Raw genomic sequence first — 18240 nt, 5'->3', positions numbered from 1 at the left:
CCAACTATTTACAGTTAAACAAATACTAGCCAAAGCATGGGAATATGACATGGACGTTTACAATCTCTTTGTAGATTTTAAACAAGCCTATGATTCAATAGATAGAACAATTCTACCTAATATATTGGAAGAATTTGGCATACCATCAAAATTAATACGACTAGTGCAAATGACAATGACAGAAACAGAAGCACAGGTATGTATTCAAGGAAAGATCACTGATGCGTTTACGACAACGCAAGGACTGAAACAAGGCGACGGACTGGCTCCAACGCTTTTTAATCTGGTTCTTGAATATGTAATTAGACGGTTGACGGTGAGCGGAAATAACATACTTACAAACAAATCTACCCAATTAGCAGCATACGCAGATGATATAAACATAATGAGCAGAACAATGAATGCAGCGGAAGAAACCTACGTTGAGTTGAAACAGAGTGCAGAAGCAGTAGGGCTAACAATAAATACAAATAAAACAAAACTACTCATACAAACCAGATCAAATAGACCGGCGCAACAACACTTTATTGACGATATAGAACATGTGAATAGATTCACGTACCTAGGAATGGATCTGGTTGCAAGCAATGAAGAAGAACCGGAAATAAATAGAAGGCTTGTGCTGGCAAATAAAGCCTATTTCGCGATGGGCCACATATTCACATCGCGAGACGTACACCGGAAAACAAAACTCCGGGTATATAAAACAATAATCAGGCCCATAGTAAGTTATGGCTGCGAAACATGGGTGGTGACACAGAAATCTGCCAATGCATTAGATGTGTTTGAAAGAAAAGTGTTACGTAGGATACTGGACCCAATAAGTGAAAATAACAACTGGCGAATTAGGTATAATAGAGAAATATACGAGCAATATAGCGAACCAACTCTAGCCCAATACACTAAACTGCAGAGATTACGGTGGGCAGGGCACGTGGTCCGCATGCATGAGAATAGAATCCCCAGAAAATTGCTGAATGCAAGAATGCAGGGAAGAAGACCTGTTGGAAGACCTAAAAAGAGATGGGAAGACGAAGTCGATGAGGATGCCAGGAACTTCCTGGGAACGCGTTCATGGAAAAGAACAGCGGTAAATCGAAATGATTGGAGAAGCTTGTTGAAGGAGGCCAAGGCTCGATTTGGGCTGTAGTGCCATTGGATGGATGGAATTTGTTTACTTGTGAACTGAAATAATTAAGTTACACTTACTTGAAAATAATTATTATACCAAATAGATGTTCCAAGTAACCAACTTTCACAAACACCCTTCATAGGACGAGAAATACCGGCAAAACATTTTGAAAGAAATTAATTATAGTATGCCTCTCCATTTAGTGATCTGCCATAAATAATCAACGTAATAACGTAATAGGTAATACACTCACGATTCGAAAACATTTTCGGTATTGACACTAAACAGGATTCTTTAAAACTATCTGTCTTTTATTTATTTACATGGGACTGTCTATGCTTAAATTTGCGTACCGCACATAGTTGTCAGATTTAAATTTGCATACCAAAATGCATTTTAATTTTTTGGTCAAACGTTTGCATTTAGACAAAAATGTTATAAGAGTATTTTGTTCTACATGGTGCCTTCTACCTATACCTTTAAGGCTATGGGTACATAATTCGCAAATATTTTACGTGTATCCCTACTTTTTCTGTCTTTACACGGCAAATTACGTGTAGTAAAATTCACACTGGTATGGATATGTAAACATTACTAGAATGTCATTCTACTTGAAAATGTCATCATTAATTTAAAGAGATGGGTTTTGAATGTTCTTGGATAACTGTTATTTTTATAATTGGAAATTATTAATTCAGTTAATAAATGTGATAATTTTTTCACTAACTATGTATTCAGTGATTGTAATAATTTATTTGTACAACAAAGACTAATACTCAATCGAAAAAAGAGAAAAAGTGTTAAAGTGATTTTTTAATAATATATTGTTATGGAACGCTTACAATTTTGAACATCTTTAACAACAAAATACTTGGATCACAGAATATATTATCCTGATGTATTCTCTGCTTGGATCTTCCACAAATAATACACAATAAATAACGTTTTATTAAGTTCACGTCTTAAATCAATTATTTATCAAATACATTATATATCAATAATATTTAATCAATAACTCAACATATTCCCGATGCAATGTCAAATATTTAAAATTCTCACTGATTGTCAGTGTCTGACTGACAATATATGCTGACAATATTATATTCGGCTGAGTGCGTTGTAAGACAAAGATAGATTTGGAAAATATTACCACGGCATTGTGTTTATTTTTTTCGAATCCTGAAAAAACCAATAAATATTTTTGAAAAAATTAAACGCAGAATGAAAGACTAAATTATTACCGAGGGCCGAAAGTCCCTTAGAATAAATAAAAAGTTTATTTTGAATGATATATTTTAAATTAAAAATCACACTAAATTTTCTCTTAGTTTTTCACCCCTGTAACTTATTAAAATAAACATTATAGAAGTTCTCAGGGACTTTCGGCCCTCGCTAATAACGTGATCTTTCATTCTGCGTTTACATTTTTGAAAAATACTTATTAGTTTTCTCAGGATTTGAAAAAAATGAATCCCCATTTAAATAGCATTGCAGCCGAAAATACGTACCGATCCTCTTAAGGAACGCACGATTTTCCGGGACACCCTGTATGTCAAAAACTATCATTTTTAGAGAAAAGTCACTAAAGACCTTTTCTGTTTGGAATGATCCAAAAAACCTAAAAAAACTTTATTCCATGCAAAAAAATAATTTTAGGAAAAAAAAAACAAAAAAAAAACGTTTAAAAAATTTTTGACCACCTTTTGGTCCTGGCAACATGCAAATTTGTTAAAAGGAGTCCTTTTTGAGTAAGATTGTGCAAAAAATCCAAATTAGAATATTTTTCCTAGCGGATGCGCAGTGGCTTTCTGGACTAATTTGTATAGTCGCATAGACTGTATACAGGGTGTCCAGAAACTCTACCGACAAACGAAGGCAGGAGAATCCTCAGATAATTTTAAGACATTTTAACCCAACTCACCTAATCCGAAATGCTTCCTAAGGGAGCTAGAGCTCTTTGAAGATGGCGCCATGTAATTAGTTTTTCTTAAATACCTCTAGAACGCTTCTATTTAGAAAAATGAAAATTTGTATACATTATACATATTTACTTTCCAGAAATGAATCGATTCCATCTATTGCAAATTTCTAGTACTGGTCATAGGCGTTCGTTTTGGGTAGAACAACGGCTATTTTATCGCATAACTTTTTTGTCTTCAACTTTTAAGCATTTTTGATACTGGATGATTAAATTGTGAGGTATTCTAGTACTAAAAGGTACTCTTACTTGAAGTGGGTAGGACACACCGTTTTCTAGAAAAATCGATTTAAAAGTTTTAGTTTTGGGGAATTTGAAAAAAAAAATTGAAAAAAATAAAAAAAAACGATGTATTTTACCAACTTAAAGCAAGAGTAACTTTTCGTACTCGAATATCGCATAACTGAATAATCTAGTGTCAAAAATATTTAAAAATTAAAGACAATAAAGTTACGCTATAAAATAACTGTTGACCTACCCAAAACGGACGCCTATGACCGGTACTAGAAATTCGCCATTAATGAAATCGATTAATCTCTGGAATATAAATAAATGTACCAGTTTTCATCTTTCTAAATAGTTTTTTTAAAATTTTTTTTTTAAATTCAAAGAACGAAAAATTTTCAAATCGATTTTTCTAGAAAACGGTGTATCCTATCGACTTAAAGTAAGAGTCCCTTTTAGTACTAGAATACCTCACAATTTAATAATTCAGAGTCAAAAATGCTTAAAAATTAAAGACAAAAAAGTTAGACGATAAAATATTCGTTGTCCTACCCAAAACGGACGCCTATGACCGTACTAGAAATTCGCAATGGATGGAATCGATTCATTTATGGAAAGTAAATAAGCATATCAATTTTTGTTTTTCTAAATAGAAGCGTTCTGGAGGTATTTAAGAACAACTAATTACATGACGCCATCTTCAAAGAGCTCTAGCTCCCTCAGGAAGCATTTTCGGACTAGGTGAATTGGGTTAAAATGTCTTAAAATTATCTGAGGAATCTCCTGTATTCGTTTGTCGGTAGAGTTTCTGGACACCCTGTATATAAGGATAATAGGTAAATCATTTTTCCATCTAGCGCCATCTATCAGCGCATTTTCTATAGCGCCATCTATCAACAACTAGAATAAAATGTTACAAATGTATATCATCGCATTATACACATATGTTTTTTCTGTCATATCCACTTAATGCATTAGAAAGAAATCGAAAAACTGTGACGCACTGAAAGAAGGCTCTAAGAAAAACTTTACATAAAAATCTTAGTGGCACTACCGCTAAAATTAGGTTAGGTTAGGTAGTTAAACTTACCGTATAGGCGTATTTTCTATGAAGTTTTCCTTGGTTTTTATACAATTCCATAAGTTCTTTCATAAAATTAAGTGTCACTTTACCATCCTCTAATTCAGGCCCTGTATATTCATTTTCTATCGCTGTAACGAATAACACAAATTTGTACACTATGTACGGAGTAGCTCTGGACAGATTGTACACTTAAGAGCAAAATAATCGACTCACTCGCTGAACTGTATACGTTAGATGTCTCGAATTGACTAAACCTGTTGTCCGATTTGAGTGAATTTTTTAGTATGTTATAGCCTTATTATTTGAGAAAATCGATGTACAGTAAAACCTCCGTTAACCGAAACCTTTTTAACCGACACATCGTTTAACCGAAACTGCTGACAGTTTCAATAATTTCGTTAATTTGCGATAAAGAATAATTTTTTATCGCAAAACGGAAACAATTCGATGTTAATCTTTCAACATCGTCAATATTACTTTGAATACAAGAACACTTTGTTTTCAAAAATGAATTCTACCCAAGTACCTATAAAATTCATCTTAAAATCAAAAAATATTTTTTTAAATCATTGTTGCTTGTTGACAGCGCACCAACTCACCCTCAAAATCTACAAAATGGTGACATAATTGTCAGATTTTTGCCACCGTGGTTTTTCGTCACCGTGCTACATTTTGAATATTCTACTTGCATATAGTATTATATTTTATGTAATTTGATACAAGAATACAAAAAATAATGTGATTTTTAACCGAAATTCTTGTTATCCGAAACGGCCTCCACCCCAATTATTTCGGATAACGGAGGTTTTACTGTAATAATAATTATGCTAGACAAGTAAATGTCATTATATACCGGGTGTAACAATCATACTTTGTTTTTTTTTTAAGTTCGGAACACCCTGTGGAATATTCTAGCCCTATATAAAATATTGAAATTAAAACTCAATTGTAGCTTTAGGTTTTATTAACATTTTCTTTTTTGACTCATTTGCTTATCTTGAATAATAAAAAAGTTAGGTACGTTAACAACTAGCGATGTTTTTCATCGATAAATCCTCATTGTCTGCTTAGTTTAATAAAGAAGCCTAAAGTAGGCTATGAGAAATTAACAATAGGGAACTTGCATAAAATTTTAAATTCGAAAAAAAATGTTATAAATCACAACAGAACATAATTCAAAACATGTATCAAAGATAAAAAAGTTTTGTTTTTCTTTCGTTTGGCCCCTAAAGATGATTAAAAATTCAAATTATACCAGCCAGCCTAAAACGCGTCGTGACGTCATCCGGTTATATGTTATATAATTTTAAATTAGACATTATAAACGCCAGTAGAAAATACAGTTATGTGACGTTACAAGTGTTTTTATCGTTTGAACTATTCATAGAAAACTTGTACTTTTACAAAATGGTTTTATTTTCAAAACTGTATTAAACTCCAATCTCAACAAACTGGTATATATTATTACAATGACATACGATAAATGTCATTAGAATATAAATATTTTCCCCTTATTCTGCGACGATGACCTGGCCAAATACCCAAGTAGGTGGAGGCCAATAAACTAAAGAAGAAGAAGAATATACCTAAATATAACCATAATCATAACTATATAATAGAATTATTAGTGTGATTGTAAACATGTGCACATGGGCTCCAGAAAATACGTGATTTTATTGTGAAATACGTTGAACTTAGAGGAGAAACTTATACCTATCAAAAGGAAAATTCCAGGACTTTCTTATGAAAGGTTGAGCTCAAAAATATAATAAGATTTGACATCAATATTGTAAATATTAAGCAAGTATTAAATTGATAGTAATTAAGGAAGACTGATAACAACTGGCTAAAAACTGATCTGACTTTTTTGTGTCATTACCAATTTATTTGAAGATAATTAGAATTAGGCCAGGAGTTGAGGTGACTGATTATTAAGATAATAAGACATTATATTTGGAAGATGGCAAGTGTGTGCATTTGTTTTTATTGTGACCGGGAGGTTAAACCAAAGCAAATTTCCATTGAGTGTATCACTTGTTGCTCATGGGTCCATAAGGGATGCACGGGTTTGACTAAAAGTGAATATGAAAAAATCTGTGCTGACTTTCGCAAAACTAAATCGCATAACTGGGAATGTAAAGTATGCAAAGAGACGGTGGTGAAAAGATTATCTTTGAATTCTGCTTCAAATAGCCGGAAAAATTCAGTATCAAAAGAAAGTGCTGACAATGGAAAACAGGTGCCCAATGCTGATTTTTCAAGTCTACTGTGCAATACTGTGGATGCTGTAGAGAGTGAAACTGCAATCTAGGATGAAATAAATAATTTATTAAAGAAAAGTACCACTACCAATAAAGATGTACTAGTAGTTATTGTTCACATAATTAACATATTGTTAAATCAGAGGACTGAAGTGCAGGCAACAATAGATACAATTAAAGCGTCTGTAAAATCTGATGAGGCGAAAGTTGAAACTTTAGAAAAGAAACTTGAAGGGTTACAAGAAAAAATTGAAACCATGTGTGGAAATGGAAGTGAAGAGATAAGAAATCAAAGTGTATCTATTATCAAAGATGAGCAAGATATGTTCCTGGAATTAGAAGATAGAAGTAGTCGATCTAAAAATATACTAATCTATAATGTTGATGAGAGCCAATCTAAGGTTACTAATGAGAGAATAGATCATGACAAGGCAAATATTCGAGAAGTACTAACGAAACTGGAGGTTGGAGCAACTGAGTTTAAGGTTTTGAGGGTAGGACGTGGTAATAGCAGTAGTGACAGGCCAAGACCACTTAAGGTAATTTTTCAAAATAATACCACAGTGATTGCATGTCTTAAAAACAAACATAAGTTGAAGCCATCGAGCATATTGATTAAATCAGATCTTACTCAAATGCAACGAAATCATCTCAAGAAATTATATGAAGAACTTGATAGGCGTAGAAGAAATGGTGAATCAAACTTGGCAATACGATACAAGAATGGTAACCCGTTTATTTCAAAGGTAAAAGAACAAAACCACCAGAATCCAAAAAACTCCCAAATGCGAACATAAGTATGAATAGTCTATCACTTTACTACCAAAATGTGCGTGGTCTGCGTACGAAGCTAAAGGACATATATTTGACATCCTGTTCAGCAACATATGACGTTATTTTCCTAAGCAGAGAGTTGGCTTGGTCCTGAAATTAAAAGTAATGAAGTTTTCTTTGTAAAAAAATGGTTTTACCGTTTAATCAATAAATAAATCAAACCCAAATAGAGAAAAAATATTCCTAGAATTCTATCCTTTAAACAATAATAAAAAATATGTATACTTTTACACAAAAAAACTGAATTTCTAACCAATTGACAACGCCAGTAACTGATTATGAGTAGTTCCTTTCAATATAAAATAAAAACAAACTTCCTGATAAAAACAGCCACTATATGAAAAAAAACTTTTTTTTTCAAAATTTGTTTAAAATACACTAATCACAAAAAGTGTTGCATACTTTTTGAGACAAAAGAAAAGTTTAAAAATCATTTTTAATTTTTAACTAAATGTTATCATATTCTTAATGTTGTTCTAAAGCTATTTCCTTGTGGCATTTTTAAAATTAACTATTTAGATGGGAAATAAGCCACACTTAAATTGAAAAAAATGCAAACTAAATGTAAGACCAAATACTTACGATGTCGGGATAGTATCACGAGGTTTTTTCCTGGTTTTCCCTCGTGATTTACTATGGAATCTCTAACGCGAGAATTTAACTGCCACCGTTGTATTTGGTTGTCTTTTTAAAGACAGATCACATGCTATGATTTTTTTGTGGCGGATATTCTTGAGTTGGGGTTGATTTAATGTAATCGAATGAACTATCTTTCAATAAAGTTGTCCCAGGAACGCAACTCATAAATATTGGCAATATTATTTTAAAGTCTTCTACTTTAAAATGTATAATATATGTCTGAATTGCCGATATAAGTGAATCAGATTAAATAAATTATTAGAAGAATTTTTTACTAAGCAACAACATTTTTGTTTAATTTAGTAGTATTTTGTATTTTGACAACGACACCCGATTTGGGCTTCGAAACGTTAATAAAATTATTTTTTTCAATTTAATGATGGCTTTTTTCCCATCTAAATAGTTAGTTATCATATTCGTCTATAGTCTCCTTTAGATGTCCATTACACAACACAAACGCATTACATTTCAAGTTGAAGCGTGTTTTTGGCGAAAAATCAAACAGTAAATAAAACGTTGTTAAGGGAGAATATTTATTTTGGACATTTGTGTTCGAAAATTTGATCCGTGCATTATGTCTGCTTGAGTCTTCTCACATTTGACATCCTGTTCAGCAACATATGACGTTATTTTCCTAACAGAGAGTTGGCTTGGTCCTGAAATTAAAAGTAATGAAGTTTTCTGTGATTTATATACCGTATACCGTCGGGACCGTGATCATATTTCCAGCGAGAAATCAAGAGGAGGTGGAGTGTTAATTGCAGTTAGAAGTGATATCAGTTCTTGTCTAGTGGAAATTGGCAGTTCAAATGTAGAACAGGTTTTTGTTGGAATTACTATTAATTGCATTAAATATGTTTTTGGCTGTGTCTACATTCCGCCCAGATCTAGATTGGATGTTTATTCCAATCACATTGATACTGTAAAACTAATTATGAATAAGTATAAAGATTCTAAACTAGTATTATTTGGGGATTATAATCTACCAAATCTGATATGGGACGAGTTCAATTTTTTAGGATTAGGTCAATATAATTATTTTAAAAACCAGTATGACTCAATTCTTGATCTGTGTTTCTCTGATACTTATTTAAGTCTAAAAAAAGCGGAAGCTTTAATGACGTGTGACAGGTATCATCCCTCACTTGAAGCATTAATATTATTTGATAATCAATATATCAGTTTGGAAACTAATATTTATTATAACTTTCACAAGGCGGATTACGGTGCCTTGAATAATTATTTGCTTCAGATCAATTGGATTGAGTTGTACTGTTTAGAGGATGTAAATGACATTTTAGATGCTTTTTATTCCATTATTTGGAACGCAATTGAACTTTTTGTACCAAAGATTTCTGTAAAAAGATCGAATTTTCCTGTTTGGTTCTCATCTGAACTTAAGAGTAAAGTCATTGCCAAAAAGATTGCGCATAAAAAATATAAAACTACAAATAAGTATCACCACTATATTGAATTTAAAAAATTGAGAGATGAATGCTCATCACTCACTGAGCAGTCTTACAATGCTTACGTTTCAAAGATGGAAGTGAGAATAAATGAGAACGCTGGTGAATTTTGGAAGTTCATCAAAAATAAAACCAACGGACATGGTGCTCTCCCTGGCTCTATGTTTCTAGGTGAGGAAAGTGAGAATGACAAACAAAAAATAACAGAGTTGTTTGCGAAACATTTTGGTACTGTATACAGCACTTTTAATGGTAAATCTCTGGATAACCTGGAGAGTAATGAAATTTTCTCACAACAGCTGGAGGTGGAAATTAGTAACCTCGAAGTCACTTTTGACAATTTACTGAATGTGTTGTTGTCATTAAATGTCAATAAAGGGGCTGGCCCTGATTTGATACCGAATTTGTTCCTAAGAGAAAGTGCAGTGTCCTTGTGTGAACCATTAGTATATGTTCTTAATAAATCTCTCCAGACGGGAATTTTCCCGAACAGATGGAAACATTCCTTTGTGTGTCCTATTTTCAAGGCAGGAGATCATAGTGATATCAAAAATTATCGGCCAGTTTGTATTCAGTCAGCCTTATCTAAAGTATTTGAAAAAATGGTTTTGCCAAGTTTGGATAATTGTTTTAGGAACATTATTACGGGCAACCAACATGGATTTGTAGGCGGACGTTCTACTCTCACTAACCTCTTTTTGTATATCGATAGTATAGGTACAGCAATGGATGAGGGTTACGAGGTGCACTCTATATACACCGATTTCAGTAAGGCCTTTGACCTACTAGATCATAATGTCTTAATTACAAAGCTGAGAAACTTTGGTATCACTGGTTCTTTATTAGCTTGGTTTACTTCATATTTGCAAGGAAGAACATTGCAAGTAAGATCAGCAGGATGTGTTTCTAATGGATTTGAAGCCGTGTCAGGGGTTCCGCAGGGTTCCCATTTGGGTCCTAAGCTTTTTCTGTTGTTGGTAAATGATATTGGTAGGAACTTTAAATCTGAATATCTGATATTTGCAGACGACTTGAAGATATTTAAATGCATTAGGTCAGAATCTGATTGTGAGGGTTTGCAGAGAGACTTGGATTCTTTAGTACATTGGTGCCAGGAAAATAATCTTAGATTGAATGCTTCGAAATGCTCATATATTATTTTTTCACGTAATAAGACCACCAGTGATTTTAAATACAAGATAGGAGATGTGGATTTATCTAGGGTTCAGGTAATTAAGGATTTAGGTGTGTTGCTGGATAGTAAGCTAAGTTTCGTGGACCATTATGATGCCATTATTGCGCGTGCTAATCGGACATTAGGGTTAGTCATCAGAATGTCATATGATTTTAATAATTTGTTTGTAATTGTGAGATTGTTTTTGAGTTATGTTCGTTCATTACTAGAGTATTGTTCAGTGATTTGGAGTCCAAGTTATGAGAATCACAAATATCGAATTGAATCGATTCAAACTAAATTCGTTAGATATCTGCGGTATAGATTAGGTACTAGAGGAATGCAATTGAATTCCAGTCAGGTCATGCAGATGTTTCATTTGCACCGTCTAGAGGATCGCAGGCGATACTTTGACCTTAATTTCGTATTTAAGGTGTTAAATGGTATTATTGTTGCACCTAGCATTCTGGGTCGAATAGATTTTTATGTTCCAGCTAGGAATTTGAGAAGATGTCCCTTGCTATCCGCTAGATCGTGCAATACACGTCATGCAGAAAATATGCCTTTAAATAGAATTGTTTCTAGTGTAAATGAGTTTCCAAATATAGACTTTATGGGAGTCACACTAAATGCTTTTAAAAGGACTATTTCACGTGAATTATTTTAATTTGATTTTAATTTTTTGATGTCGTTAGTTTAATTGTAAGTAATGTAAGTTAACTTGTTTTCAATGTTTAATTTTGACTTTTAAATTTAATTGTAAAATGGAGTTTTCCGTCAGTAAATATTAATTTAATTTAATAATAAAACTATGTGACGTCACAGGTCGTTTGAACTATTTTATACCGCAGAAGACTTTAAATTTGTATTTCTAAGTTATTACGAGTTTTTGAAGCGTGAAATTTTGAAATTTCATTTTTAAACAAAACTGAACATTATTATGTAATAAAAAAACAACGTGCAAGTTCCCTATTTAATGGATATCAAATTGTTAACAGTCAAACAATGTCTGGTTTGTTTTGAAAATTGATAGATTTATTATTAAAATTTCAATTAAGTCCGTATTTTTTTGTTGTTTGGTGGAAATGGAACGCGCTACAAGGAATTTGACCCGCGATGAGTGTGTTCAAGTAGTGATCTTACATAGCGAAGGACTTAGCTACCATGCTATCGTCTTCTTATATTGGTAACATTTTTTGCTAGTGCACGATAATGACAGACCTCACGTTCACGAACTGTAACCGAATATTTACAACTGGTAAATCTTCGGACTTTGAATTGGCCTTCGCATAGTCCAGATCTTAACCGGATCGAAAATTTGTGGGACATAATTGGCAGAAGACCACGACAGCGTTTGCCACCTCCTAGAACCTTACAAGAGGTAGAAACAGTAGCTCTCGAGATTTGGAATAATTTAAGAACAAATAGCATACCTCATTTGTAATATAAAAGTACATATCTCTTTTATTATCGAACATAAGCGAATGAATCAAAAAACAAAATGTTAAGAAAGCCTAATACTAAAAAATACATACTAAAAAATCACTCAAATCGGACAATAGGTTTAGTAAATTCTAGACATCTAACGTGTACAATTCAGCGAGTGAGTCGATTGTTTTGCTCTCAAGTCTAGTTTTTAAATCAAACGCAAATAGAGAAAAAATATTCCTAGAATTCTATCCTTTAAACAATAATAAAAAAAATGTATACAAAAACACAAAAAATTTTACTGGTTTTGTGTTTTTTTTTCTCTTATTGTTTATGAATCAATATATAGTTGTGACATGGTTTTAAGTAGGTTACATTATTTGTTTAAGGTCCGGTTTCACCAACAACAAATAAATCAATGAATAGCTATTCGTCGAATAAAAGTTATTAGACGTTTAAGTTTATATTTTGTTTCATTATAATTTTGATAATTTAAAGCTAAACTCGCGAATTTACTTTCTTCTGAATATTTACAGCCAGATTAACTTGCCAATTTATTCGAAGAGTAAGTATTTTTTTGATAAATTAATAAAATAAGTCTTATTTGACGTTAGTAAAAGGAGAAATGTCAGTTTAATAGTCGAATAACTTTAATCATAGGATAAACTACTATTTGTCGTTGGTGAAACCGGCTCTTAGTAGGTTAAATATTTTATTATTTTATTTTTACTTTTATTTGTGTAATTTTTATTACTTTTGACATTTGTAAATATCAAATATTTCTATATGTTCTAATTTAACTATTTTTGTATGTTCTATTTCAGTATTTTATGTATAATTGTAAAAAAATGGTTTTACCGTTTAATCAATAAATAAATCAAACCCAAATAGAGAAAAAATATTCCTAGAATTCTATCCTTTAAACAATAATAAAAAATATGTATACTTTTACACAAAAAAACTGAATTTCTAACCAATTGACAACGCCAGTAACTGATTATGAGTAGTTCCTTTCAATATAAAATAAAAACAAACTTCCTGATAAAAACAGCCACTATATGAAAAAAAACTTTTTTTTTCAAAATTTGTTTAAAATACACTAATCACAAAAAGTGTTGCATACTTTTTGAGACAAAAGAAAAGTTTAAAAATAATTTTTAATTTTTAACTAAATGTTATCATATTCTTAATGTTGTTCTAAAGCTATTTCCTTGTGGCATTTTTAAAATTAACTATTTAGATGGGAAATAAGCCACACTTAAATTGAAAAAAATGCAAACTAAATGTAAGACCAAATACTTACGATGTCGGGATAGTATCACGAGGTTTTTTCCTGGTTTTCCCTCGTGATTTACTATGGAATCTCTAACGCGAGAATTTAACTGCCACCGTTGTATTTGGTTGTCTTTTTAAAGACAGATCACATGCTATGATTTTTTTGTGGCGGATATTCTTGAGTTGGGGTTGATTTAATGTAATCGAATGAACTATCTTTCAATAAAGTTGTCCCAGGAACGCAACTCATAAATATTGGCAATATTATTTTAAAGTCTTCTACTTTAAAATGTATAATATATGTCTGAATTGCCGATATAAGTGAATCAGATTAAATAAATTATTAGAAGAATTTTTTACTAAGCAACAACATTTTTGTTTAATTTAGTAGTATTTTGTATTTTGACAACGACACCCGATTTGGGCTTCGAAACGTTAATAAAATTATTTTTTTCAATTTAATGATGGCTTTTTTCCCATCTAAATAGTTAGTTATCATATTCGTCTATAGTCTCCTTTAGATGTCCATTACACAACACAAACGCATTACATTTCAAGTTGAAGCGTGTTTTTGGCGAAAAATCAAACAGTAAATAAAACGTTGTTAAGGGAGAATATTTATTTTGGACATTTGTGTTCGAAAATTTGATCCGTGCATTATGTCTGCTTGAGTCTTCTATTAAGTTGGTAGATTGCCATGATACGTTGCAGGGTTGGTATGTCGAGTTGAAACACTGACTCTAACTTATAACTTTATTTATGATTTACAACATCCATCAACATAAGGTTACTAAGATGTTGTTTCGCGGGGTAGTCCTTCAGGACACCCTTCTCGCATGACTGCAACTAGCATAGTAACGATCTTCTTAATATGAATATTAACAATACTATAATGCCAATATTAATCCCTCTGTGGGCTATTTATATCTTCCTATAATTCGGACTTTGAAAAGTAAACGATACGTGAGTCTCCGCGAGGTTACACAAAACAAACTCCGTCAATCAACCTTCGTTTTGTTTGCATATGTAGAAACAACATTTTTGTAACAACCTAATTACTTCAGTTATATACATTTTTTAGATACATATTATATTATACAGTAAGGGTTTTTCCCTTACTGTACACTTAAGGAGGTGCGTTCTTACAAAAAATGAGTAATATATCGTCAGAACAAGCAGCCCAAATTGTAGGTTTAATTGGATATGGACGATCGCAGCAATATCTTGCTGATTTTATGGGAATCCACCAATCCAGCGTTTCAAGAGCTTTAAGAAGTTATAGAGAAAGTGGAGGATATACGAGAAGACCAGTTCCAGGACGTCCCAGGTGCACGAACAACGCGGATGAACGTTATTTACATCTGCAGACTTTGGGTACACATCATGTTACAGCTAGACAACTGCGAAATGATCTTTCCACAGCCTGTAATGTTGGAATAAGTGCCAATTCGGTTAGAAACAGATTAAGGGAATTTGGAATCAGAGCCAAAATGCCTGCATCTCGTGTATCCTCCACTTTCTCTATAACTTCTTAAACCTCTTGAAACGCTGGATAGGTGGATTCCCATAACCGCAGCAAGATATTGCAGTCTCATATTTTGTAAGAACGCATCTTCTCATTGAAAAGCCAAGCAGACATAGTGCACAGATCAAATTCTCGAACACCAACGTAAAAAATAAATATTCTCCTTTAACAACGTTTTGTTAACTGTTTCTTTTTTCGGCAAAACCACGGTTCAACTTGAAATACATATTATGGTTTTGTGGACACAAAGGAGACGATACACGAGTATTATTACATTCTGCTAAAAATTAAGTTACTTCTTAAACTCTTTTTTCTGTTTCAAAAATTATGCGATACTTTTTGTGATTAGTGTACATTCAATCGAAAACCACAGTCATATATCTCCTTCAGACCTTCCTCAGGGTCATAAAATTCTCAAGCTACGTCAATAGAAAAGCACATAACTTACAAAGTATCTCGGATATCTCCAATCTATCCAAGGACTCCTGCAGAATAATCTCTTTCACTCACGCTTTTTCTTTGTAATCAATTCAATTTCAATTAATTTTTTAATAAAACTTCTAAACTTTGACAACAGAGTTTTTCTAACATTCATTGTAAAAAATGACCTCTCTCTTAGTTCCCTTATTTTTTCTTTCTCTCAAAATAATTCCTAGCCAATCCGTTTCTTTAATGTTCTCCCTGTCAGGCTTTTTCTATCCTACTTATAGGTTTGTTCTAGCATGTAGTTTTGTAGGTATCGTTTGACACCAGATTATTGTACCTACTGCTTTACTGTGCATGTTCAATCCACAAACTAGTAACAAATTGTTTTTTTGTAGAACGCTTTTTTATCAGAGTAAATACCAACGTCAAATTGTTTATTTTTATTTATAATTTTGAGGTTATATTAGAAAAACATTTTTCTTATAAGTATCCAAATTTTCAAGATTTATGCTAAATATTGAAAATTAATGTTTTAAACATAAATAATGGTAAGTAACATAATCAAAACATATTACTTTCATTTAAAATTCATAAAACTCAAACAAATAACTTCACTGCGCAAGTCACAAACTGAAAATCCAAACAAAATCCGCAAACTCTTTTGACCGTTTTAAGCCAGCTTCCCAGATAAAATTTACTTTCAAACCGCTTGAAACTGATGCTAGAACAAACCTTATATTAATACTTTCAGCTCCAGGCTAATATCAGATATTTTTCTCATGTCCCACAGTCATTGGAAAATTGTTGAAATGTAAACATAGTAGCCGTATAGGGCTTTTCATCGATTGTCATTCGTTTCGAGCTTCTGTCATGTGTCACATAATATTAATATATCTACGTCATACGTCTTTGGTTTGTATTATTGTATATACCAATAACGTATGTCGTAGATATATTAATATTATGTGACACATGACAGAAGCTCGAAACAAATGACTGTGAATGAAAAGCCCTATAGGTGGCAACTGATTGATAACAATGTGAACAAGGGAGCCATGATGGCAGACTTGGACGTGTTAAAAAAAACATTTCTTTGAAACACACCCTGGCTTTCACAAAGCTTCCGTGTAATTTTTACATACTAGAAAGTTATCGAAACTAAAACAAATGTACCTTCGAAAAATTTATGGATAAAACCATTACTGCTTGTTTATTTCACAATCAGGTTCTACATCCCAAATGTGTTCACAAACATGTAAAATCACAACCAAAAAGGCTTGTTTATATAATTATTCAAAAATAAAATATTATTAAATAAATATATCTTGTTAAAAGAAACTTACTCATTGCATCAATATTAATACTGTCCGCTATATTTTTCTTATTGTCTTCAACTGCTATGGCTTTTTCAAATGCCAATTTTTTGACTACTTTGTTGCATTCCATATACTTCATTTTAGCGTCTTTATCATTTGGTCTCACTTTAGTTACCTTGAAAAATAACATAAATGAAATATTTTTATCAAGAAAAAATATAAAATAAAAACAAAATATTACGCAAAAATAAATAAGTACGCAATTTTTAAAGGACATTGTATTGAGAACCAGAAGTTTTCTTGACAAATTTGTTCTTCGTTAACACTATTCACGTTTTCGCTTATATTTGGTTTTCATCAAACAGTGGCAGATCAAAGATAAACTTTGAAGTAAAAGGCATCTTGATACATATACCACCCAATAATGATGCTCTTGATTTTAGACTCTATTATTTTTGTTACCATTTTTAACAGTTGTACCGGGTGTCCCAATAAGAATGGCGCTCGGCCATATCTCAGGAACCGTTTATAGTACAGCTTTGGGAAAAAAAAATTTATAACAAAATTTGCCTCGAGAAAAGCCTGGAAATTATTTTAATAATTGTAAGTCCACCGCTAGAGGGCGTAATTAAGTATCAAAAATTAAAAAATCGAAATTTTACAAAATTTGCCTAATGAAAGGACACTGGAAATCCGATTATCGTATTCTTTATAAAATTCTGCGCATATTTTATTTCACAAGTTTAAGTCTATTTGTGCAAATAAGAGGTGGGGGTGAGTGGGAACATTGTTATGAAAAAATCGCTGTAAGTCCGGTTCTGCTTAATCTTGCAAACTTGGTCTTGTTGAAAACAGCTCTTTTTCGTCAATGTCTTCTTCTTCTTCCTCTTTATAAGCAATTCTGCTTGTTCATTGGCGGATTGATACCTCTATGGAAGGTTGTCGCTCCATCTTTTGCGTGGTCGGCCGATACTTCTTCTGCCGATTGGTGATTTATCTCGTGCTATTTTGACCACACGTGTCTCCCCCATTCTGGTTATATGGTTGTTCCATTCTTTTTTTCTATTTAGTGTCCATTCGTTTATACACTGTACGTTACATTGTCTTCTAATATCTTCGTTCCTCTTTCGATCTCTCAGTGTATTTCCTGTAATTCTTCTCAGTACTCTCATCTCTGCCGTTTCCAGTAGTCTTTGTGTTGTGGCTGTATCGGGTCTTGTTTCTGATGCATATGTCATTATTGGTCTTACACTGGCTTTATAAATTCTTGACTTCATCTCAGTGTTAATATGTCGGTTTCGCCATATAGTGTTATTAAGGCATCCTGCCAATCTATTTGCTTTTTTTACTTGATTTCTCACTTCTTTGTCTAGGTCTCCGTAACTTGACAATGTAATTCCAAGGTATTTTACTTCCATTACTTGTTCAATACTGATACCATCAATTTCTATTTTGCATCTGATTGGTTCTTTACTGA

At 32.4% G+C, this 18240-nt stretch overlaps 1 protein-coding gene across 3 annotated transcripts in view; it reads right to left on the bottom strand.

The window, feature by feature from the left end:
* LOC114329328 (serine/threonine-protein phosphatase 5) overlaps positions 1-18240 on the bottom strand; it is a 163116-nt gene that overhangs the window by 29969 nt on the left and 114907 nt on the right. For all 3 annotated transcript variants that reach the window (XM_050649694.1, XM_028278384.2, XM_028278383.2), the window contains exons 3-4: positions 16791-16938; positions 4426-4547 (exon numbers count right to left, since the gene is read on the bottom strand). In XM_050649694.1, the coding sequence (XP_050505651.1) occupies positions 4426-4547; positions 16791-16938 (270 nt within the window). The remainder of the gene's footprint in view (positions 1-4425; positions 4548-16790; positions 16939-18240) is intronic.

Source organism: Diabrotica virgifera, chromosome 4 (assembly GCF_917563875.1).
Source record: "Diabrotica virgifera virgifera chromosome 4, PGI_DIABVI_V3a".
Lineage (NCBI taxonomy): Eukaryota > Metazoa > Arthropoda > Insecta > Coleoptera > Chrysomelidae > Diabrotica > Diabrotica virgifera.
Note: the sequence above shows the minus strand (reverse complement) of the source record. Positions and strands in the feature narration are given on the sequence as shown.